General features: G+C 36.1%; 2 protein-coding genes across 3 annotated transcripts in view; one reads left to right on the top strand and one right to left on the bottom strand.

Annotated features, from left to right (window-relative positions):
* CENPP (centromere protein P) overlaps positions 1–25,021 on the bottom strand; it is a gene marked incomplete at its 5' end in the record, with an annotated part of 147,597 nt that overhangs the window by 69,918 nt on the left and 52,658 nt on the right. The gene's annotated exons all lie outside the window — the stretch shown is intronic.
* Positions 569–18,154, top strand: ASPN (asporin). The gene is made up of 8 exons (XM_082487986.1): positions 569–831; positions 6,222–6,492; positions 8,378–8,490; positions 10,705–10,918; positions 11,283–11,393; positions 13,795–13,888; positions 15,600–15,738; positions 16,930–18,154. Exons 2-8 carry the CDS (start codon positions 6,246–6,248, stop codon positions 17,125–17,127), a joined length of 1,116 nt encoding a protein of 371 aa, XP_082344112.1. The 5' UTR covers positions 569–831; positions 6,222–6,245; the 3' UTR covers positions 17,128–18,154.

Genomic DNA, 25,021 nt, shown 5'->3' with positions numbered 1-25,021 from the left:
TAAATATTGTGATGTGCATGTCAGTACAAACAATATAACTCAGTGCAAATTCTCAGACTAAGCTCATTTTAATCCTTGTCACAGAATATTGCAAATATTGTCTCTATGTTAAAGATAGGTTTAATTTCTCATATACAGGAGAAATAATTTAACTACATTGACTAATAAAATCAAATCTGTGTTTTATGTTCTGAAATCATCTTCCCCAGAGAGACAGTTGTCTACTGAAAGCAAGTAGTATTTATACATAACTATGCAACAAAGTCCTAATTTTATAACCTTAGACAGGTTTGGCAACATGCTGATCACTATAGGCTATTAGTTTACTTTGCCACTGGCTAAGGTTTTATACTTTTATTGAATTCACACTTTTAAAAGAATAACAGCTAATGAAATCCTAAATAAGTGTGATTCCATAGCAGGAATGACCTGAAATGGACCTCACTGTACTTCCAATGGCCTGATGTCAACTATTATTAAACTACAGGTTTTACAAAGTCTTCCACTAGACGTCTAGAGTTAAGCCAGAAGTTTTGGCTGTAATACAGGCAGTGATGAAAAACATATGAGTGGTAACAAGTCGTCTTAATATCATTCTTCAGTACTAAGATGGGCTAATCTGAAGCAGCACTTTACTCTGGTATCGCCCACAGTGCCAGGAGGATCAAGAAGTTTGGAAGTGGAGTTTTTCGTTATATTTACTTATCATTCCACAGAACTCAGCCTAACTTCCCTTTTCTCTCTTTTTTTTTTTATAATATGAAATAACTGGACATAAAGATCCCAGGTGGATTATCACAGTGCTTCCAGAAGAACTATCAAACTTGCAAGGTATGTCCAGTTTGTAATACCTATTCTATTTAAGTAGCAATAAAGAATTAAGCAAGGTTGTCAGTCACTATATGCAGATTAATAATGGCAGGTAATTCAGAGTTAGATGTACCACTTTTTTATGTAACACTTGAAAATCCACTTTGCAGCTGAAATAATTCTGTGTTTACTACATCTGAGCTGCAAAGCAAAAATAAAGCTGCAGTGAATTATTTAACTATTAAAGAAAGGCTTGTCAGAAAAACTTCACAACTGAGAATAAAATTTTCTCCTCAGTTGTTAGAATCTATGAAAATCTACCCTACAATTATAGAAGTTCTTACAGTTACAACTCAGTGTTGAATTTCTATAATTTGGTATTCAAGTTGTTTGGGTTTTTTTTAAAGTAGCTATCAGAAAGTCAATAAAAACAACACACGAAAGAGTGAACTGTAGATGAGCCACAACTTAAAAATGCTCCTAGGTCATAGTCCGTAACACACAAGAGTCAAGCAGTTTTCCATAAAAAGTAAATACTCTCTAAACATAACTTATTTTGTAAACATGCTATTCATTATTATACTACATAACTTCAATATTGGACTATTTCTCAAGGCAGAATCAGTTCTCCAGTAATCTTACTGACCAAAAAATTTCCTTCTCTTTTTCTTAAGCAATTTAAGTAAATCAATAGAGTAGACAAAGCGTTAAACATAAACTCCTTTTATTTCTGGAATGGGACAATGACTAATAGAACCAGAACTATTTTTAAATATAGCTTTCAAAGCAGCTATGGTCTTGCCTTTCTTTGGAAAAAATCTGTGCACAGTGCAATGATTTGTGTTATTAATGAACACAGGGATTTTTTTTTTGCCTCCGTAAAGACCACCACTGTGTCATTTAAACATTTCCTTTTCAGAAACAATGCCATAGGAAATTCGCCTCTGTACACCGGTAACAGTCTAAATATAATTTACAGTCTTTTTAATTCTTAAAACTTTACCTGTTAACTCCTTTAGTGACATAACTGGTAAGACAACAAAGACCACATGCTGCAGGATTGTCATGCAACTGCCAAGGAATCCAGACTTACTCTTTCTCTTTTTTCTTTTTAATGCATGCAGCCCATACTAACAACATAACTTCTATCCTCACAGAGGGTGTTTTTCTTCCCTCTTACGTGCAAATTTCCCACACAATCTTTAAAAGGTGTTTATCATATTAACATGCTATGACATCATCTTCATTTTACTAGTTATAAATGATAACTATTACCCTAAACTAACAGCATGAAAAGTTTGTATCTTCCACATGCTGTTTGGCAGCATGAGTTTTGGTAAAGATCACCACATTAGTGAGGATAAGCATGTCCCAAACAATTAGTACAGTGATTTTAGGATTGTTACATACTTCAGGAAAGAAAGTCAGCCTTAATAGTATCCTCCACATTCAATTACCTCACTTTGAGGTGGCTAGTGTTGCAGTGAAAACGTGTTATTCAGAAGCTTTTTGTACTGAGGGAGAGTAGGATTGCTATAAAGAATGTGTAATGAAGAAGTACATGAGCTCTCCTTGAATTCGCTACACGCTTTCTCAAGCTCATCTTCAACATTCCGGTCTGTAAAAATCTATCTATTGCTCAGGATATTATTCAACAGAACACCTGAGCCTGTCCAACAGCTTGCATAAGTCAAGAATGGCTGTCCCACCTCTTCTCCCTTCCCTCTTTCTGCTTATCGTTCCATCCCCCTAAACCAGGCTGTTCCACCCATTCCTCTGTGCTGGCTCTGGTTCAGTTTGTTCACCCGGAAAGAATGTGTTGGGGTTTTTTTTCTTGCTCTCATTACTTTTATACTTGTTTAGTGAGTTCAGTCAGCTCAGTGAACAGCCTGAGTGGAAGAGCTGGTATGAGAACTGAAAGTGTGTACCTGGGAGCAGAACAAGCCTGAAGTGGCAGCAGTGAGCCATTAGTACAGCTGTACTCGTGAACTTTATGTCCTGAAACAATCAATTAAATATGTCATAAAATTCTCATGATAAAATAATTAAACTATTTCCAGAAAGATCACCAAGATCGTGGATTTTAGGCTTTCGTTTCCTTTTAATTCTCTCACTCTTGAAATTTAAGCATGCAGAAAGGTTGTATAAGTTCTTTGAGATGAGCTGCAGAGTCAGAGCATTTCTATAGAGATATATCAACATCTACTTACTGGGAAACTCAAAACCCCAGCCAGGAAAAAAGAATCAAAACCTCCATAAAATCCAGTTCTTCAGAATCCATTCTTTGGCAGTTCTTAGGCCAATGTAAACCTGGAGTCAAACTTGATTACCACCCCTAAGGATTTCCTAATGGCAAAATGCAAAGACAAAGCAAGGGCTTTCTCTCTTTCACAAATTATCACAACTCAGGCTTCCTTCCGTAAAGGGTCTTGTTTTCAAGAGATTTAACTCAGAGGACAAATATATTTCATAAATGACATATTTCAACAGTACTTTTCTACAACATCACGTGTTTTTCAAGAGTTCAAATTGGCAACTACTCCAATCACAGCCTCAAACTGAAAAGTTTTAAATCACAACCAGTTTTTTTTTTTTTTAATTTCTGAAAGGAAATATGCAATCTATTTGCTAAAGGTGCAAGTGTGGAAACAGATTTTTAAATTGTTTCATAAGACAACTTCCTAGAACCAAATCCAGAAGAGCATTTTGGGAACATAAATGAAAGATTATCCTTTAGGTACAGTAAAACTATAAATCCAGTGCCTATCACAAATAGAAGTCAGCAGGGACTTAGAACGAGATGTCCCAAGACATGATACATGCTACAATGCTTGATATCCTACATGCAGAAATTGTACACCACCACTGAATAAAGCACAGAGTGTTTTGTCACTTAATACCTAAGCAGCCAGGGGAAGACGACCACTCTGAGTGTCCATCTGTGAAAACCCAGACATTAAATCCCTTGTCCAAGAATAAGGAGAATTCAGATGTCTGAAAGGCTTCAGACTCATCTCCTAATTAATGGGATGACTAAAGTATTGAATATTTTGACTGTTTAGCTGAAGCTGAAATACCAGATTGAAAGAGCCAAATATTCCAAAGGTGTACAGCCAGACACGACCACAACCTTCTCCAAACAAACAGATGTAGGTTCCACATCTTGTTCCCAGCCCTGTTTATATTCAAAATCTCTTTCAAGAATACACATTGTATAGGACGGCAAGTACAACTATAAAATGCTTTCTAGGAGCATTGAAAAAAACATTATTTTGAACACAAAGGAAAATATATGGGAAAAATATATGTGAAGATTCTTGTAAGAGATTGCTAAATCGTTAAAAGATACAGTACTCAAATGAACACACAACTGGAAGGTTACAATACATATTAAACCTACTGCTATATGCTGCATACCTGCAAGACAAAGTATAACGTGCTTCTGTTTTCAGACACATAGTTGGGGAGAAGGGGTCACTGCATTCTTTTCAAAAAGCTGAGTTTTATGTAATCTAAATACTGTTAGCTTTTATCTTTTTATGCACCCTGAAATGTATAAATTACAGCAGTAGCAATGTATGCAATCCATAGCATTGTAATGCTGTTAAGAACCATATACAAGAAACATCAACATGACCTTGTATAGAAAAAAGAAATACAAACAAAAGCTCAGAATTTTGAATAAAGCAAGTCAACACCCTTGTACAAACCAGTGCACTCCTTTTCCTGTGATTGAGGACCAATGACAAAATGCCTACATAAAGACATTTTTCAGCTATAAACAGATCAGCAAGCATTTAATTAGGTGATCAAACAAGACTTACCATCCGTTTAGTATTTCCCTAAAGAGGTCTATGACAGTCTAAATAGAAACATTTTTATAAACAGGATATGCATAATAAAATTTACAACAGCCCCTCTTGGGCTGCACAGTATGCTGTAGGATCCAAACGACATCCCAAATCAGGCTTCAGAGGGGAACAATGTAGAGCTGAGGGCTGAATTTACAGTCTTTTCTCAGAGAGTTGCAAAACAGTCCATGGCAATTCTTACTATCTCTGTTTCCCCTTGTGTCTAGTTTTACAGAGCTATTTGGTCAATAAAATTATCTTTAGAATAAAAGCAGAGTATGTAGAAAATATCCAAGTGTTTTGACCTATGGATCGTTATTACTCAAGTAACACACTATACTGTAGGACTGGACTGGTTTTCCCAGTCAGGTGTGGCTAAAAGAAATCTGGTAAAACGTGAACTCAGAGAAGCTGAATGAAATTAAATGAACACTATAATGAGACAGTCTGTCATATTTTTCTGAAGACAAATCTACTTTTTAAGTCCTTTGTAACTTGTGTATTCTTCTCAATAACATCAGGAAAATGTAATTGTAGCTATCACGCATGGGGTTTTCTGCTTGGAAGGTCCCCTAACTGATCCATCTTTCTGTCTTCCAGACTGAAGGACCTTCGATTACACAAGAAAGATACTTTCAAGTTACGGGTAATCTAGAAAGCTGATGGGTTTCATGGCATTGAATTCAAGCATGGCGCATTTTGAGCTCCTTTCAGCTGGCTGCCTAGCTACAATGTACAGGCCCTATGACAAAAAATCTAGGTTGAAAAAAATGTTTACTGAAAAAATACACACACAGAAGTATGGTTTCCAGCTTTTCGCTGAATATAATTTAAGTTACTCATTTCAAATGACACAGATTCATAACCTGCAAGCCATTGTCAGAGAAAAGAACACTCATCAAATAAAAGTCATATACAAATGTGCTTGCATTAAAATACAGAGGTGAACTTCTATCAATAGCAGTAATATACGAATGACTAGAATTTAGGAAAAGCTGTTGGCAGAACTGAAAACTGTTTTTCCAGATTAGAATAAGACGTGTGTAATTAGAAATGTTTAGGGAGTAGAATAACATGTGTTTAGGGAGTATCCTGATGCGTGCGTTTTATGTATTGTTAATCAAGTATTTTTCAATTTTCTAGATACAAAGAATGCACATATGCCTATGTATCCCATTAAAAACATATTTTCATTCCTTTGTAATGAAATAAATCCAATTCCAAGTTCTGGTAAAATTTACTACAAAAATTACACTTCAAAGCCTGAAGATAGGATGCTATTTTTTTAAACTTAACTAAAAAACTTAGATATGACATTGTTTTCTGATTAATGTTTTAACATAAAATTTTACAATAAGATTATAAATATTATATTTTAAAGAAGGTTTTTAATATTCTTCATCCTTCATATACTAATCAAACCTTAATATTGACAACAGACCATGTTTCAGGACCACAAACTGCAGCAGAGCAAGGTAAAGATTCAATACCTTTATTTGCTGTTTCACATTCACTGATTCTGGTGTTTGGGTTTTTTGTTTGTTTACTTTCCTCTTCAAGATTGGCTATCCAGATTAAGAAGATATGAAAGAATACACGCTCCTTCTCTTCTTGGCTTTGTGCTCTGCCAAACCTCTCATTGGCCCTTCATATTTTACACTAAAGAACATGATGCTGCAAGACATGGAAGAAGATGATGATGACGACGATGATGACAATTCTCTATTCCCAACCACTGAACCAATTATGCCACTAATTCCTTTTGATCTATTCCCAATATGCCCCTTTGGATGCCAGTGCTATGTGAGAGTTGTCCATTGCTCTGACCTAGGTAAGAATGAATTGTGTGTCTGTTCTCCACTGGCCTCTCCTTTGGAGGATCTGCCTTTTAAAAGATTAATTCTACAGCTCTGTAAGTTGCATACATCCACATATTCCTTTACAAGTCATCTTCAAAAGGAGCTTACATTTTTTCAGTTAGGTTTGCAAACCATATCTAATTTGTGTCCAGCAACTGCTATAGCCATCTTCCATTTGCCATGACTTCTACCGATAATAACATAGAATGGAAAGGCATTTAGAATACATAACAAATAACTGTAAAACTATTTAACTAAATACATATTTAGGTTAATAAGTACATATAATCTGCATAGCTTTTTATCCACTAAGGGAACAATCACAGAACGTGAAAACGCTTATACTTACATTTTAGATTACATTTACTCCTGTTTTGTTTACTTCCATTAAGTTCTATCCAAACAGAGGAGCACGTAAGTTTGCTGTATCTTCTGTTTGCATTAGACAAGCTATTAGTCCCCTCTCTCAAAAATGACTATGGCTAAAGAAGTACTTCATTCACAACTACAAAGCAACAGGTCAAATGACAAGAAAACCTAACTATGGAAAAAGGCCGTAAATAAACCACAACAAAGTTTAGCACAAGAGCATAAGTAGGATACCAACTGCTTTAACACAAGAGCATAAGTGGGATACCAACTGCTCAGCTTAACTTGCAGTAAAGTGCTCATCACTGGTAACATTTAAAGGCAAATCTGCTACTGTCACTGTTGCAGAAACGAACTAATCCCTAAATATGAATTCATTATTAATAGTGCCAACTTGAATTAGTGTTCATTGAAGTTTCCCTATGATTCAAGGTAATCAAAGGACTATGCTCCTGCCACTAGCACGATGACAAAGACATTCATTCTCATCACAGCTCTGCCGCCATCCTGAACTTAGTCCTAGGCGCCTCATGCCTTAGAAACATTGAGTCAATACATAAACTACTGGGTTTTTTAAAATGTGTCATTATTAAGCAATCAGAATAAATTTTTGCTGACAGCAATAAACTCTGGTATTGCATCTGGTTTACAAATTGCAAACCCCTTTATTTAAGTTCACACACAAAACCCCCCAACCTATTTGTATACTTCACCTTTAATAACTGTAACCTATTGATTATGGAATAATTGTTAATAAACTGTACCAGCATTTAGCATTTGATGTATCAGCATTCCCACTGAAAAGAAAGTTACTATCTCTTGCTAGTCTCTTCTGTTGATTTAGGATCTCAGATGGCATGAATTGTTTTTGTAACTGAACAATTAACAGGATTGGGGAATTTATACAACTGATAATGAAGTACTAGCAGCTGGAAGGCCATCTTTTATCCACTTTTACAAAGAGTATATTTCTCAGCCCTGGTGTTAACGGTGTGGCTATATAAGCAACCCTGCCAGTATGATAGAAAGGGCAATGCAGAGGTAGAAAGGTGCATTCCAGCACCGAGCAGAAATCCCTTAAAGCCACTGCAACGGCCCCGTTCCTCGCCGCAGAGCCACAGCCCCAGGCCCTCTGAGGGATGCTTTCTCCAGGGACTTCAGCAGTTTTCCCTGTAGAACAAGGGGTGCTCTGAGGCCGCTTGTTTCACAGATGCGAGGAATCTGCAAGCAGCACCCCATTCAAGCTTTTCATGGTCAGGGGCAGAAGCAGTTCCTCCTGAAATGATCCACACATTTTTATCATGCATTCTTACATAATCAGTTCCTCTCATTATCGAAAATTCCCTATCCTTTGCTTTATGGCTGTTCGTATTTTGTTTCCCATCGTAATCATCAACAATCTTACTGTGTTTTGCTGTTTAGCAGTTCATTTCTTTGGACTTGTATACAGGCATATAATGCTTCTGTTTATCTCACATACTTAAATAGGTTTGACATCAATACCTCGCAACATTCCACCAGATACTCGTATGATTGATCTTCAAAACAACAAAATTAAAGAGGTCAAGGAAAATGATCTCCAAGGACTCACATCACTTTATGTAAGCTCACTATTTTTCAAGTTTAGCAATCAAATATTTTGATACTTTTAAAATACAAATGCTGTTTTTCTTCTCCAATAGCATCCATACAAATACAGTCCGACACCTACATATTTGACTGCTCCCACATAGTAAGAAGCAAATTTCTTTGAGCTGTAAGAACCACGCTGCTTTCTACAACATTCGGAAAACGTACCATTTGTATCTTGCCAAAAAGATCAAGATGTATTCAGTCCTTAGCATGCACAGAAACATTCCCTACATGTTAAAGGCTGCGAGACAAGGGCACGTTTTTATCTGCTTAGCTGTAAAATAGCAGAAATAACTTAAGCTCACAGGAGAATTAGAATGATATTTTCTGAGGGTATTTTCAAAAGCACACAGCGTACAACTAACACATACACCACTGAAACTAGTGTTACAAATCCAACTGACCTGAACAGAAAACAGACCAACACACCAACACTGAATTACTGAAAAAGTCAGGTGCTTTGCTACTATTTTAACACGCTTAAGTACGCATGTAGAGACAAGGCTTTAAAATAAGTATCACTGCCACCTGATAAATCTAGATATTTACAGTACACAATAATCCCTTTTTATAATGAAAGAAAATAAGAGAGTCTCAGATGCCTGGAAGGGTAGATTAAATCAGTTTTGGAATACTTACTTCCGTAAGATGTCACTCTAGGTCCAGTACCAATTAATATTGAAAATTTAAAAGCTTTCATTGCAAAAATGACAAATCCATTCCACAAGTTATAGCAAATTAAAGACATTCTATTCCACATTAGAAAGACATGAAACACACATTAAACTAACATAAAACAAATCACTTTCGGTGGTATTAGGTTTCTGAGGAAGAAATGAAAATTTACTGGATCTACGTGCTTATGAATGAGCTTGTTAATTATTATGGGTTAAGCTAGGACAGGAAAAATAGGAACCATATAAATTCACTGTTTGCAACAAAGTGTTTCCAATTCCCCTCAAATGTCTCGTGTCTGGGTACAGAATGGTCTTATCAGCAAGTCAGGGATAAACAGGCTAACTGTGGTTTATATTCAGTATAAAAGATCCTATAGAAACTAACCTCCAGTGACTGAGAAAGTTACTGCAATACATCAGCAATCACCACATTACATATTAGACTCACTACTTGATTATGTGATAGCTGAAAACTCTGAGCTGTCTTAATGTTTCCACCAGTTAATTTGTGGGAAGGCCTAACAAAATTTTAACAAAAGCAAAGTTTACTTTATATAGCCTGTCTGAGTACTAGTCTACTTAGCAAAGACACAGATGGCAACTTGGATTAGGAAGGAGCATTTCCTGTTTATCCTGTTTAGTTCCTTAAGCTACCCCTTAAGCTTTTTTTTTTTGGGGGGGGGGGGGGGGGGGGGGGGGGGGAGATTAATTCTGTTTTTCTCTGCTTTTTCTCCCACAATTCCAGTGAGCAGACGACTTACTAAAGGCATCTTTGATGACTAACCAAAGCTCAAAGAAGTAAAAAAGGGACAAAAATGAATAGTCTAGATACAGAAAAGCAGATTTGATTTGGCATGCAAAATAATTTCAGATAACTCAAATTTTTTGTCTGTAGTAGCTCATTACAAGTTCTTGAATAACACATAGCAAATGAGAACAAAAATCTGTCCCAAAAGAGGCCTAGTGTACAGTACAGAAGAAAGACTTAAATGCACAGAGGTTGAAAGAGTATGGCAAGTAAGATATAAATTCATGTGTGTATATCAGTCATATACAGACATTAACTTTTAAGAAATTCAGATTTAAAAACTGACTTTTATTTTACAGCATTATGCTGAAATAAAAGATGAAATTCTGAGTTTTCAGAATTTGTATGCTTTAAGGAACAACAACAACAAAAGAGTATAACCCCCATACAATCCCATAAAATATATGAAGGCAAACATACTATTTTGCCAATTCTTCTCATTTGTTGGCAGTTTGTCAACTCTGACTAGTGTTTCTCTACCTTGTAACTGATGCTTCAGCTTCCAGGTTCTTTTTTGTTTTTCACAATTGAAATGTCCGACGTATATACAAAGTGCTAAAGTTTGGCATGATGGAAAAATAAAACATTTAAAATACTTAATTTTGAAATTATATATCAAATTACTGACTTAAAATTCATAATCAAAACATTCCCGTACAAAGAAATTTTCTTTGTATTGCTCTTCCCATATCTCATAGGCACTGGCTTTGAACAACAATAAAATATCCAAGATCCATCCAAAAGCCTTTCAACCAACAAAGAAGCTACGACGACTCTATTTGTCCCATAACCAGCTAACTGAGATTCCAACAAATCTACCAAAAACTTTAGCAGAGCTCAGAATTCATGCTAATAAGGTTAAGAAAATCCACAAGGACGTATTTAAAGGAATGAAGTCTCTACATGTTTTAGGTAAGTCCACTTAAATAGAAAAGATAACGCCTTTATAAAAAATGTAACATACTATATATCATTTTCATTCCAACATTTCTCTTAAAGAGATATCCGTGCTGTGAAAGCTCTCTTTCACAAGTTAATTTCTATGTGAAGTTGCTACATAGGTCAATTTCTGGTAACCGTGCAAGTCAAGTTAGCCAGCCTTTATTCACTGAAAGCTGTGACTTCCACCCCTCAGAACAGGTAATCAAAGCTAAACAGAAAGTAATGCTTAGAGCATCAGAAGTCATAAATGAAATGAATCCAGCTGTTTATAACTTAGTCTAACGCATACAAAATTCCTATGCCATAAATACTTTTATTTTTTCCCCTTGGACAGAAATGAGTGCAAATCCCCTTGACAATGATGGAATAGAGCCAGGGGCTTTTGAAGGAGTAAACATCTATCATATAAGAATTGCAGAAGCGAAATTAACTTCCATTCCTAAAGGTATGCTTCATTTTACCTTTTCTGTTTTACCTATACCAGTATACTCCTAAATATAATGCTTTAACATCTAGATGATTATGAAAATGTTCATAAATTGTTTCATATAGTTCATTACTACCAAACCACTTCCTGCCTTATTTTTATTTTTGCACTGTGTAACCAATTCTAGATCTCAGAAGTGTGCATGTGCATGCACGCACACTCGCTCTCCAGCCCCTTCTCCCGCCTTCAGGAGGCACTGTCAGGCAGCCCACTCCTCTCGGAGTCATCCGGAGACTCTTCTCGGGAGAAACAACGTGAAGAAAATGAAAATAAGATGTCACTTCACATTTTTCACATCAGCCTCTCAGAAAACCTTACAAAGAAAGGATAAGCCCCCTGATATTTGATTTGGGTCATAAGGGATACAGGATTCCCACTTCCTTTATGCATTTAAAATGAAACTCCAAAATTTGTAACTTGAATTTTGAATGTTTCAAGCGACTCTGTAGCTCAAATACACTCTGCAATACAACCACCTTAATGAAAAACCCAATACAGCATTTTATACATCCTTTGGTAGGGCTTTGCTAAGTGAAATTTAATATTAACATTTTGATTAAATTCAACATAACATACTACAAAATTAAATCACTCCTTTATAAAACAATTGACTTGTGATGTGGAGGTAGTAAGAAATTAAAACACTACCTTTGTAAATCACTGACCTCCACACACAAAATAGTAGCACGAAGGAACTCAGTACAACACTCTACCTGCATTTTCTGTAGGTCACCATAGTGTTTAACCAAATTATCACTATTTTCAACTGCTCAAAACTACTAGCTAATAGAAAAAGGGAGGAAACAAAACAGAATACCATGTTTTATCATTCGCTAACTTACAGGGAAACTAAATGTTGGCCCCCAAGATATTTATTTCTGGATCATTCACATAAAGAACTTGTTTCTTACTAAATTTTATCTCTTCTTGTAGACAGATATATATGCAAAAGCATCCCTGTAGAAGAGAACACTAAAAAAACCCCCAACAACAAACAAAACCAACTCACCCCAATTGTTAAGGTAAATTTAATATCAGAAACTATCTGGTTGCCTATGGTAACGCTCCTCAACACACACAAAAAAAGGACATTCTTCTATTGTCATCATAATACAGTGTCCCACCACTTAACACAAAACCCCATACATCAAATTATTCAGATTCTGTCTTTCTTATAGAGAAATCTCCTATAAGGAAACAGAGCATGAGGTCCAATATGTGATGTCAAACACATAAACCAATCATAAACAAACGGGATTTCATGATGAGCACATTCTACACAAATGGAAACTCAGTTTGTAGATTCTTCTATCTGCAAATGTTATAATGACACAAAAAGATTGAAAAAAATGTAACTTACAAAATGCACTTAAAATCTAAAATGGGCAGATGGGTAGCCTTCCCTTTTAATACTGCAACTCAGGCACAAGCAGCACCTGACAGAATTGTAAACTGGAAAAGAGCTCAAACAAACAAACACCAAAGCACGTCAACTGGCATAAAGTCCAACTGTAAAACATAGCCCTTTTCTTCAGTATTGTAATGCTACAACAAATAGCAATGGGAGCAGTGCTCTCATAAGCCATATTAGTAACAGAAATATGTGGTTTGTCTTGCTTGGTGTCAGGGTGCCATCTAGACAGATGCTAGTAAAACTGAATATAAGACCAGCAAATAGAAATTCAAACTTGTGGTTATCTTTCTCTGCCCTCACTAAAAAGGCATTGTAAAAAAGATTATCCGCCTCCTGGTCCGTTCGCTGACAGTTCTGATTTGGGACTGTTTGGTACCACACTCGAGTACCAGCACAGGAAAGAACATAACAAATATCTCATTTTGCTTAGAGACTTCTGGAAGCTTTCCTCCCAGATCACATGTTAGGAGCTACAACAGAGCAATTGTTACATCACTTGGAAGAAAATCCATATCTACAAAAAACTGTCACAGGTTCCACAGGAGTAGGATTTTGACTACCAACTGTTAGATAATTGCACATAACATACAATTTACATCTTTGACAGGTTAACCAAAACTACATGAAAACCGTTATAAAGAAAGCTAGCAAAAGTATACCAAATTTTGGAACTCTGAAATCTTAACATTAGCATATGCACTTCCACATCTCTTTTTTTTTTTAAAGTTACTATTTTAAACCAAATGATGTTGATGATTTGTTTTTTAAAGTAACATACTTGTATCTAATAACCACTTCTTTGATGCAGACGCTCTTGCCAACTCCCCCCGAGATTCTTCACCCAATCCTAAACACAAAGGAAAGAAGGTGGTTGGAACATAATACATATTCCAACAAAAATAAGTTGGCTTATTTTTCTCACTCTGTGCATTTGTTTTTCATCAGAATTGCCCTCCAGTCTACTAGAACTTCATTTAGATGACAATAAGATCACAACAATCGAACTTGAAGATTTTAACCGTTACAAAGATCTTCAAAGGTAAAATTCCTACACAGAATGCTTTTATTTGACAAGAGGTCAGACCTGGCAGGATCTCTTATTTGATACTTCTCTTCTTAATGGGAGAAAAAAGAATTAAAAATTTTAAGTGTTTTAGTAAGAACTGCTGTAAATAAGACCAAACTTAAAAAACCAAAACCAAACAACCAAAAAAACCCCACAACCCCAAACATTAGCCTTGTTACTACCTGTCTTGCCTACAGTTCACAACTGAAGTGTACGTCAAGAACAGCTTCTGATTACAAAATGTAATCATCAAATTCTTACCACATGGCACATGGGTGTTGTGTAATATAGTGTGGCTATTATATATCTCTTAATGTGCTAGCAGCAATATGCTTCAACTAAGCATTGCATGTATTTCTCATATTCGGAATATGTGAGCATTTGTGGTCACATTATTTATCAACAGCATTCAGTATTTTTCTACCTTGTTCCCTGTCAGGAATTATAACTCCTTGGTCACTTATCTCACAAATCATCCCCCAAAACTGAGGTATACAGCAACACTAACGGATGTTTGTTTTAGGAACAGAATGCCTTCCTTGCAATTAAATTTATAGGAATTAAGAGTCACAATAGCTTTGTGATTCCAGAGGAGGCCTAAGTGCACTGGTAGGAGACACTCCATACACACCCCAAAAAAAATATAGAAGGATGACATGAAAAGGGAAAATTGAGACTTGTTTATACAAACACATGGGAAAACTGGTAAATTACAAGAGCAATTCACCTCCTGAAAACTAGCCTGAGAGCAATACAGGAGCTGGTAAAAGAAACAACTTGGTAACTGTTTCCAAATGTGATGGGGTTTCAGAAAAAGAAGAAACTCATGTTTATGAGGAGTGTACCGCGGATGTAAGCCAAAAGAAGGAAGTTCTTTCTGTAAAGCTCAGTAAAGTACTTTGAAAATATGGCTGAGCAGCACTGAATTTTGGATTTGGTAATAGAAACTACTATCAAAGATGATTTACTGAACTGCATTTAGATACCAACTGCATTTTCTGAAGAAATGAAGAAAGAAAAGAGAAAGCCGGGAGTGCAGGATGCATGGAAAGAGTAACTCCAAATCAGCCTGTGCTTCCACCTTCTGAATCACCTTCCTAGCAACGCAGGCTGAAGTCTTATGGCAAAAAAAAAAAAAAAAAAAAAAAAAATCTAACTAAGGCCTAAAGTAAGGAAAATGGGGAAGTAGGAAAGAAGCTAGTCCTGCTTATTTTTAAAACATAAAAGTTTTTGACTAAGCTATATATATACACACCTGTTTCCTTATAAGACTTACTGCTCTTTGGCTCTTTATTAGAACAACACTTTTTTTATTGCTGTGAGTTTACTTAGAGGCTATACTACTTGATAGAACAGCATGATTTATTTTACAAGCATATTGGTTATGTTTATAATTTTAACTCTTGCCACTAAAAGTAGAAAAACTGCACACAAAATGGGACAATTGCTCACATCAGGCTAGCTGCTGTCCTTTAAGTGGAGATCAAATTAAGAAAAAATATTTGTTAGATCAATGGTGGGTTTTTTCTCCTACCAGAGGTAAGATTTAATTATCTTTCCCCAGTTCTTTTTTCCCCTATGTCTACTCCTGTGTACTGCAATCTTAAAAAAAAAAATTATGCTCTTCAATGCTGTTGTGAACCTCAATTAATCTCTAATTAAATATTCCTTGTACTATTTCTAGACTAGGCCTTGGGAATAACAAAATCAAAGATGTGGAAAATGGAAGTTTTGCCAACATACCAAGTATACGTGAAATCCACCTTGAAAAAAATAAGCTCAAGAAAGTTCCTCCTGGATTACCCGAACTGAAATATCTGCAGGTCATATATTAAACTTAATAGAAAACTCTGGTAGTTATGAGTTGTCTGACTTTCACGCTGCCATACTGATTAGGACATAATTAAAAAACCGTCACATATGTTTTGACATGACTCTCATACCAGGAAAACCTGAAATCATATGTGTACTTAAAGAAATAAACAAGATCAAACAGCAGGAACACTTCCTAGAAAAGAAAGGAAAACAACATGCTACACCCAGAAAATGTTTCCAGAAAGTTTGTACCAGGTTTATCATAGTTTCCATATTAGCAAGTCAGAGTGGAAGTTTCTTCATTCCCACACTGAAAAGTCTTAAATACAAAGTAAATTATTTATGAAGCTAAAATAAGATTTTAAAATTTGTATTTAGAAGTAGATAAATTCTGCAATAAAATGCTTTCAAAGCACATTTATTTCCTGAATTCCAGAATAGCAATTAAAATCATATATGTCTTATAAGATGACATATACCTAGGATACAGAGCAGAACAAAGCTTGGGGAAACATGAAGAAATGCATAGTTGACAGAGCACGTGATAAGCTATTTGGTAAAAGCTTTTAGCTCTGAATTTCAATTCTTTCCACTTCTCATTTAATTTCCAATTAAAGGAAAATCTTTTGATATATATATATTTAAAAAACAAACAAACGTCAACTTACAATGTAATGTAAAATTAGATATACAAACAAAATAATTCTTTTGTCAATACACATTATTTTACACAATAATTCTAAACTCTATCACAAGCCCTTTATTTTTTTTACTAATTTAAGCTACATAAGCATTAGACTGATCTGTTCCTATAACCATACCAACTTTTCTAGAGACTACTTTTTACAATTTATTAAATTACTGAAAATTTGCATTATGGGAGAATATAATACTGCATCATTATGGTTCTTACTATAAGAGAACATAAAATTGCGTTTTAGAAGAATGTTCCATAAGAATAGAGTCCAATTATTCTGACAACACACTGATAAAATAACACATAACTTTTTTTGTGAGACTGTGGTAGGAGGGAGACAATTTTTTAAGGTTTGCCACAAATTTTTAATTCCTGTTACTATTCCTGTCTGCATCCAACTTATCTTACAGCAAAACTCAGTTATCTACATGCCAACGGATGTTTAGATATTTTTCCCATTTACATACTAACTATTATATTTTACTGTTTCTTATTGCTACAGGTAGTCTTCCTTCATTCTAATCATATTGCAAAACTGGGAGTGAATGATTTCTGTCCCACAGGAAGAAGAAAGAAGAAAGCGTTATACAGCGGCATAAGCCTCTTCAATAATCCTGTAAAGTACTGGGAGGTTCAGCCTTCAACCTTCCGTTGCATTTTAGCCAGAAACAGTGTGCAACTTGGGAATTTCCTCAAGTGATACCAAGTTGGTCATTTCAAAAAGCAAGCTGTCCAAATCAGTTCTACAATACTTGAAATTTGCAGAAAAATGCTAATTTTACACTATTTAACCAGTTTACAAAGTATTTGCTATTTCAGAGAGAATTAATTAGAAACAATATGTTAATACAATCCATTGCATTATTTGACAATGTTCAACCTATATTTGAATAATAAAAAAAAGCCTTTATATCTTACAGAAGGACTCTTGAAAGTGGAACTGGAAACTGTATTTTATGTTTCCTATTATAGATGTTAAATTCTTTACTTAAATCACATAGATTTGACATATTCTTTCTTTCAAATAAATTCTAAAAATCAAGTGGAAGGGACTTTTTCCACAGTAAGGACCCTTTTCCTCTGCCAAAAAAAGTTGTAAGAAAAGTTGCAAAAAACCCCCCAATTGTCAGACTTCAAGAACAACTTTTTGTGCTATTTTCGATAATCTGCAAAGATGCAGTAAAAAGGTATGGTATTGTGAGCTTTTTTGTCTCTAAATTAGAACATATTTTTATAATCTACTAAATAAGATACGGGAGAATATCATATCAAGAACTAACACAAAAAAAACATTAAAACTTTTTGGTATTTTTTTCTTGCAACTTTAAGAGGGAAATGCCCTTCAATGTTTTGCCATCAATAAAATTTGATGCACTCTGAACATTAAAAAGTAGGATTCAAGGTTTATCATATGCTTCGAGCTTAATAGGAATGATTATTAAACTCCCTTTAGGCCAGCACAAACATTTTTTTATCTATAGAATTGTAATCATGTTTTTCATTTAATTTTTTCCTCTTTTGTATTTTGACATCACACGGGTTAAGAATCCCTCATTAATGTAAGTACCTTAAAATTGCTGTATGCAAGCAGATAGCTGGAACTCAACTGCCCTGACTTCTTATGTAGGTCAGCACATAGAATTCTCAATATTGACAGTACTGTATAAAATGGATATTTTATATATCTATGTAGTGTATATTTGCTATTGGGATTCAAAATAAATTAAATAAACTTAAAGAATACTTGCATTTGCATACTTGATTACATGATAGCTCATGTCAAAACATTCAGACATTATAACCAAACACATTTCTGACTCTTCTCTAGACGTTTTCTTTATTCTTCCTTTTTCCAAATCTACATACCTTGCAAATCATTTATCACTGCTGTGCTTCACAAAGTTAAAAATTCAATGCTTTATTTGAAGTGGCTATGGGAAATGACACAGACTAGCAGTAGAATCATAGAATGGTTTAGGTTGGAAAGGACTTTGAAGATCATCGAGTTCCAACCCCCCTGCCATAGGCAGGGACACCTCCCACCAGACCAGGTTGCCCAAGGCCACATCCAGCCTGGCCTTGAACACCTCCAGGGATGGGGCCTCAACAACCTCTCTGGGAAACCTGTTCCAGTGCCTTACCACCCTCAAAGTGAGCAACTTCTTCCTAATGTTTAATCTGAACCTGCCCTCTTCCAGTTTAAAGCCATTTCCCCTCATCCTATCGCTACATGCCCTAGTAAAATGTCCTTCCCCAGCTCTCCTGGAGGCCCCCTTTAGGTTCTGGAAGGCCGCAATAAGATCTCCCCAGAGCCTTCTCTTCTCCAGGCTGAACAGCCCCAACTCTCCCAGCCTCTCCTCACAGGAGAGGTGCTCCAGCCCTCGGATTGTCCTCGTGGCTCTCCTCTGGACACGCTCCAGCAGGTCCATGTCCTTCTTATGTTGGGGACTCTAGAGCTGGATGCAGTACTCCAGGTGGGGTTTCACGAGAGTGGAGTAGAGGGGCAGAATGACCTCCTTTGACCTGCTGGCCACACTTCTGATGTAGCCCAGGATATGGTTGCCCTTCTGGGCTGCAATTGCACATTGCTGGCTCATGTGAAGAATTTTCATGTGAAGTATTTTCATGAAGAAAATACTACATAGAAATCAAGCAATTCCCAATCTCTCAGCCTGTCTACCACCTCCCTAAGTACACTAAGCAATAAGCACAAGTCTAACATCTGATTTTTTTATCTGCTTGGTCTCTTTGTATTTAATATTTTGTTAGCACCACTATGCTGTTGAGACGCAAAACCACATGGGCAGAGGAGGGAGAGTAGGCCATGGGAGGCTTTTACTGAAGAACAGTTTTTGCAAACAGAAATTCTGTAAAACACTTCAAGGCAGAATAAAAACAAAACACTGAACAAAACACAAAAAAAACAAAACAAATCTGCAGATCGCCAAGCATCTTTCTATTCCTGGCTTCTGAAGATGTTTCTAGGGAGTGCATTTCCTAGCAAAGAACATGGGGAAAGCAGTGATCAGTACTGAAAATAGTAGTAGATAATGAGTATACTCTTCATCAGTTGGCCTAGTTTATATCATGTACTTCTTTAGCCAAACCTATGTCATCATGAATGAAGAGCTATGATCTCTAAACATAGACCCACATTAGAAGACAAGCCTGATGTATATACAGGAAAAAAGGCAATACCTTCAGTAGGTTTTTCCACTGGGGAACTAGTTACTACACTCATAGGAAAGACAGAACTGCTGATGTACAGTTCATACAGGGAACGCATACCAGCTTTTATTGCAGCTCTGCATTCCCAGCAAAGACCCAGCCTGAGCCCCTCTGTATGTTGCACTTTAAATAAATCCAACAGTAACAAATCTCAAAAGGCTACAGAGGAAAAAAGCCAACTCGTTTAAGACCCTCTACAAGATTTATGTGGAGCATGGGAGAACGTTGTAAATGGCAAGGGCAGAAATGAGTAACTAAGAATGAAACAGCCTAGTAACATTCAGGATAACACACCACACTGACTAGTCATTTACCCGAGAGCAGAACACCATCTCACAAAATCTTTAGATTCATACTCAAGCAGGAGCACCTACTACTTTTATGGTAACAGCCCAAGTACATATTCATACCCTCTGGGAAATACCAACCTTCCCTTTATGATAGGCTACCCTGCCTTATACTGTCATAAACAGCTCATAACCCCATGCCAGAGAGACAAAGCGTTGTCAATAACAAATACCTGTCCAAGAAGAAAGTGAAGATTTAAAAATAATACCCATTCTTATCTAGTAACAGCTAAAAAGCTGAAGACCTTAATGTTCCACAAAAGGTTCACTGCTTACGAAGTTTACTATCAAAAAGATAGAAGAAAGGCAAGCAAAGGATAAAGCAGGAAAAGTTATAGATGACCAGAAGGTAATCAAGAGCCAAAAAAGATTTAAGGGACTTCTAGTGGAAAAGAGAGATCAAGTAGCAACAAAACAGCAAAAAAGTTCAATTAACCTAAAGAAGGTTAATAATGAAAAATGGAAGGAAAATTTCCAAATCTTTTATCTACTTTGTAAAACACTAAGTTAACCGTTTTCACCTTGAGTAAGTATGATAAAGATGAACTTCAATCAAATCTTCAGCTGAAAGCACAAAGAGCAAGTACAACACTATTAAAAAGAATAGAATTGATAACAGAAAATTCATTACATTTATATGAATCACTAGTTTAAATACAAACACTCGTGCTATACTGGTTACACCAATTCAGCAATGACAACATAAACAGAAAAAATTCAAATTCTGCAGCTTAACTAAAAAAATAAACTCACAGTGTAACATAGTTCATTAGTCTATATTGATTTAGTGATAAGAAGGAACAATAACAGAGAAAGCAAACAATTCCTTATCTAATTGAAGCTAAGGCAATGGACAACAGGAACGCCGCATCTGCCAAGACCAAGACATTTAAGAAGGTGGACTACGGTCTCCAACCCACTGCTAATAAACCTACTCAGCAGCAAGGAGCTCTTGGAAGTAATTACCTATATTCTTAGTAAATCTTAATAACTGCATTTTGCATAAGATTTCTGAACATAAGGAACGCCCACAGGTGAGTAGGTGGCCACGTGAAAAAATAAAATCCCTCTTGCTTTTGTTCAAATGGCCTATGTTCCTATGATTAACTGCCAGGCACATGTAAGAAATATGACCACTGGGCTTTTTGGTCTCCAAAGGCAAGAAATTTTGGCTGAGGCTAGTTAATGATCCTCATACAGACTTCAGAAGGCATCCCTCAGTCTTGGACCTCATCTGAAACTTTCCTTGGGGCACGGCTTTAGCAGAGTAGTCCTAGTCCCTAGAAATCATGATTAGTACTTTCTAAATCTAAGAATTCTTTACATGTATTCTCATAAGGGTTTCGCCAAATTTTAGGTCCACTGTTGAAGTCAACATAATATGAAATCTTTGTAAAAATGTAGTGAAGTCCTAAGAGTTAGAAGATATATAGTCTTGATCTGGTCCTTTCCAAAGCCTTAAAAACTCTCTTGCCTTCTCACTGTTCTGTATTTGCCATGCACTCAGACTGAGAAACTCTTTCTACAGTTAGCATCCATGGATACATATAACATTCATAGAAGCAGCTGCAACACTAGTTTGAAGATACTAGTTCCACTCTCACTTAATAAATAATCTCTAAAGGATGTTATCAACTTCTTAGCTTTTCATCATCTTCAAGGCAAATTCAGCTAGCTTTGAAGTTTAAAAAACTTTATCTGTGACAAACTACAGTGGCGATTTTGCATTAAGACAGGTAAGTATCAAATGTTTCACTCTGTCTCCTGTAAGTTATTTTTAGAGAAAAGACAATTTCCTGTATCACATCACAAATTCATAGGATGTCTGTCACCTATGAGAAAAAAAATATGTTCAACAAGCCTCCACTGTTTTCAGATATCATTCTTCAGCTAGCATTTGTGGGTAATAATAACTAATAATTTACACACCTTGTATCTTTGGCATACTTTAACATAAACCCAAGTGGACATCACAATGACATACAGAAATTACAATATAAACTGCACCTTACACAGTTTCAGCAATGATTTCTGAATATGGACAGCAATGAAATTAACAGAATAATAGCTAACTAATGATAATCCACTGGTGTTTAATGGTCTTTTCACAGAACAAGGCAGTTCAGTATCAGCAGACAGAAAAACTGTCAAGAAATCAACTCCACCTTTACATTCACCACAGATGTTATGGAAAAAAGAAAGAAGGAGGGAAATTTTATGTAAATCCTTCTAAGAGTCGTCCCTTACTACTTATTCATTGTACAAGTAACTACATTCCTCTAAAAAAAAAAAAAAAAAATTATTCTGTCTAAGCTTTCCAAACTTTAATGGGCTTCTCTCTTCTGAAAATCTCAGGTCCCTACAAGACATTTAACAAATTTCACCAGAGGATGGCAGCCTATTGTTACCAATAGAAGGAAAAGTAATTCTAAAGAATAAATAGCAAAGATTGTTACTGCACAGTAATAGCCCAGTAAACTTCACAAATACTGATTAAGCAGAGTAGCCTATTTGAGTACGAAAGTACTCTGAGTACTTCTAAAAACTGAGCTCTATGTCCTACTCTACACCATTAACTTGCCAAAGAATGAAATAACTTGACCTCTCCAAGTCTTCTCCCTGCCTCTTTCCCCAATATCAACCTACTTAATGCAGTACTTTAAAACACAGCAATACAAAGAATAATATAGGAGGTTACACAACACTGGCAGACAAACAAAGACAAACTTAATAAGACACTGAAAGTTTAAAGAATATGAAGTACTATCAAATCATGATTTTAAGTTGCACCATCAGCTATGGCAAGTGCATACCATGTAAATCAAAACATATATTCAATAAAATAGGATTTCTTTCATATCTATATTGAAAAGCCAAACAAACTAAACCAAAATTTTGAAGCATCAAAGCACTTCAGTTTGAGACGTTTGCTCTGCAAGCAAGACATTTAATGAATAATAGTTCTGTAAAGATGCCTATGCCATGCAACCCTCAATCTCCCATCACAAAATCACATTCTACCTCATATCCTTAATGATGTAAGTCCCAGTGCAGTGTCTTCTTTATTTCCCATATTTCCTTCACAGCGATATATTCATGGGTTAGAAGTACGGGTTCAGAATCAACTACTTGGTTGTCTGCCGACTAGTGTATGAAACTCACAGATCATCTAGGTTCTTTCTCTTGCTGCCAGGCAAGTTAAAGAAAGTGAAGAAGTGTTGTTTTTTCTTCCTTTTCCCAGTATCACTAGTGTCTTCCTCCTCTGCCCGGATGCCAATTTACATAAAACCTGCAGGAATTCGGTGTACCTGGCAAACTGGCTAAAAGTGTCCACTAGATGGACAGAGAAAGAGCACAGCTACTTGGATATCACTGCACGACCTTAGGAAAAAGAGTTGTAAATTCATAAAAGCATAATGAAGTATGGGCTGGATGAGCAGACAGTGAGGTGGGTGGCTGAATGGCAGGGAGCAGAGGGTGGCAGTCTAGTGAATTCTAGTTGGAGGCCAGTAACTAGTGGTGAACACCAGGTCAATACAGGCTCCAATTTTGTTCAACATTTTCATTAATGATCCAAATGATAGGGCAAATTACCCTCAGCAAGTTCACTGATGACACAGAAGTGGAAGAAGCGGCTGATAAGCCAGAGGGTTGAGCTGCCATCCAGAGCAACCTTGACAGGCTGGAGAAATGGGCAACAGGAACCTCATGCAGTTCAACAAAGGGAAGTGCAAAGTTCTATAGCTGGGGAGGAATAACCCCATGCATTGGTAAATGCTAGACTAGCTGGAAAGCAGCTTTGCAGGAAAGGAGCTGGTGGTCCTGGTGGACAACAAGTTGCACACAAGCCAGCAACGTGCCCTTGCAGCAAGAAGGCTAACAGTATCCTGGGCTGCGTTAGGAGGACAATGACCACCTCTTTATTCCCAATGTTGCTGTCACTATGTTACTCCATAAATAAGGAAGCTACAGAAGCCCAGATTCCTATGGATTTGAGCCTTGCAACTCGTGGGTTCTTCCAGCTTGTCTCTACCTCGCACCAATACCTCAGCATATTCTCCTACAGATGCCTTCCACAGCTCCCACCTGTTTGGCTGCCAAGTGACAGAGCTAAAAGTATGCCAAGGGGTTAGTCAACATCTGTTTTGTCTTGCCATCTGGCTGCTTACTCCAAGAAGGAGAATTTATAACTGTCTTTTCCTCGGTTGAAATACCTCTTTGGGGCAATTTCCTCTACCCAGCTGCTATTTTTCACAAGTTTGTAGAAATTACCTATAAGTTTCCCTCTATCCCTTGTCAAGTTTGGTTATAATTGGCAATGAGGATCAAAAGATACTGGGTGAAATAAGTGACAAAGGCAACATGTCTCCTTATCTTAGGAAATCAAGAGATGAAAGCTTGGCTATTCTAACAACAGTAGAAACTTCCAGAAGGTTTCACATCAGCAAGTCTTCCATCAAGAATTCCTGCACCAGTATTCCCCAAAAGTGAGGCAAATTCCTTAAGACTAGACCAGGAGAAAAAAGTATATAAATTAAGATATTCAAGTTTTTAACCATTCATATTGGTTTGGTAAAGTGGTAAATTAGTTCAGCTACCTAAAACAGGTTATGCTTATGAAAACTGATACATCTTCACTGTTATAAAACTTTTAAATCATTTAACATAATTTCGAAAAGCACACATCTTATGATGTCTCTTTTCAAGTTTAAGTTAAATCTAGAGAGTTAAATCTTTCAGAGCTTAGGTTTCTAGCTAATATTTTGGTATTTACCACTAATAATACTACAAGTAGTTGCATTCACTGAAGCCTGATGAAGCAACTTCATATATCTCAGAGAAGACTGCCCAGTAAAGTTAAACAAAAATAAGAGGTCTCAACTTTACAAATTTTAACTACACCAATTCATTCTCTCCATTCCTCAAAGTTTCTGAATATTTTCCCATGTTGCCTTGATAAAAAAAAAAAAAAAAAAATCTGCTTCATAAGTGTTTGGTTTTTTAATGACAAATTAACAA

Source organism: Vanellus vanellus (assembly GCF_965231255.1).
Source record: "Vanellus vanellus genome assembly, chromosome: 9".
Lineage (NCBI taxonomy): Eukaryota > Metazoa > Chordata > Aves > Charadriiformes > Charadriidae > Vanellus > Vanellus vanellus.
The sequence above is the reverse complement of the archived record's forward strand: the minus strand, read 5'-3'. Positions and strand labels throughout refer to the sequence as shown.

Excerpts from the sequence above, each read along its gene's own strand:
- ASPN (XM_082487986.1), top strand. The coding sequence starts at position 6,246 with ATGAAAGAATACACGCTCCTTCTCTTCTTGGCTTTGTGCTCTGCCAAA. Across the intron at positions 10,919-11,282 it reads GAAGTCTCTACATGTTTTAG|AAATGAGTGCAAATCCCCTT; the intron begins GTAAGTCCACTT and ends CCCCTTGGACAG. Across the intron at positions 11,394-13,794 it reads ATTAACTTCCATTCCTAAAG|AATTGCCCTCCAGTCTACTA; the intron begins GTATGCTTCATT and ends GTTTTTCATCAG.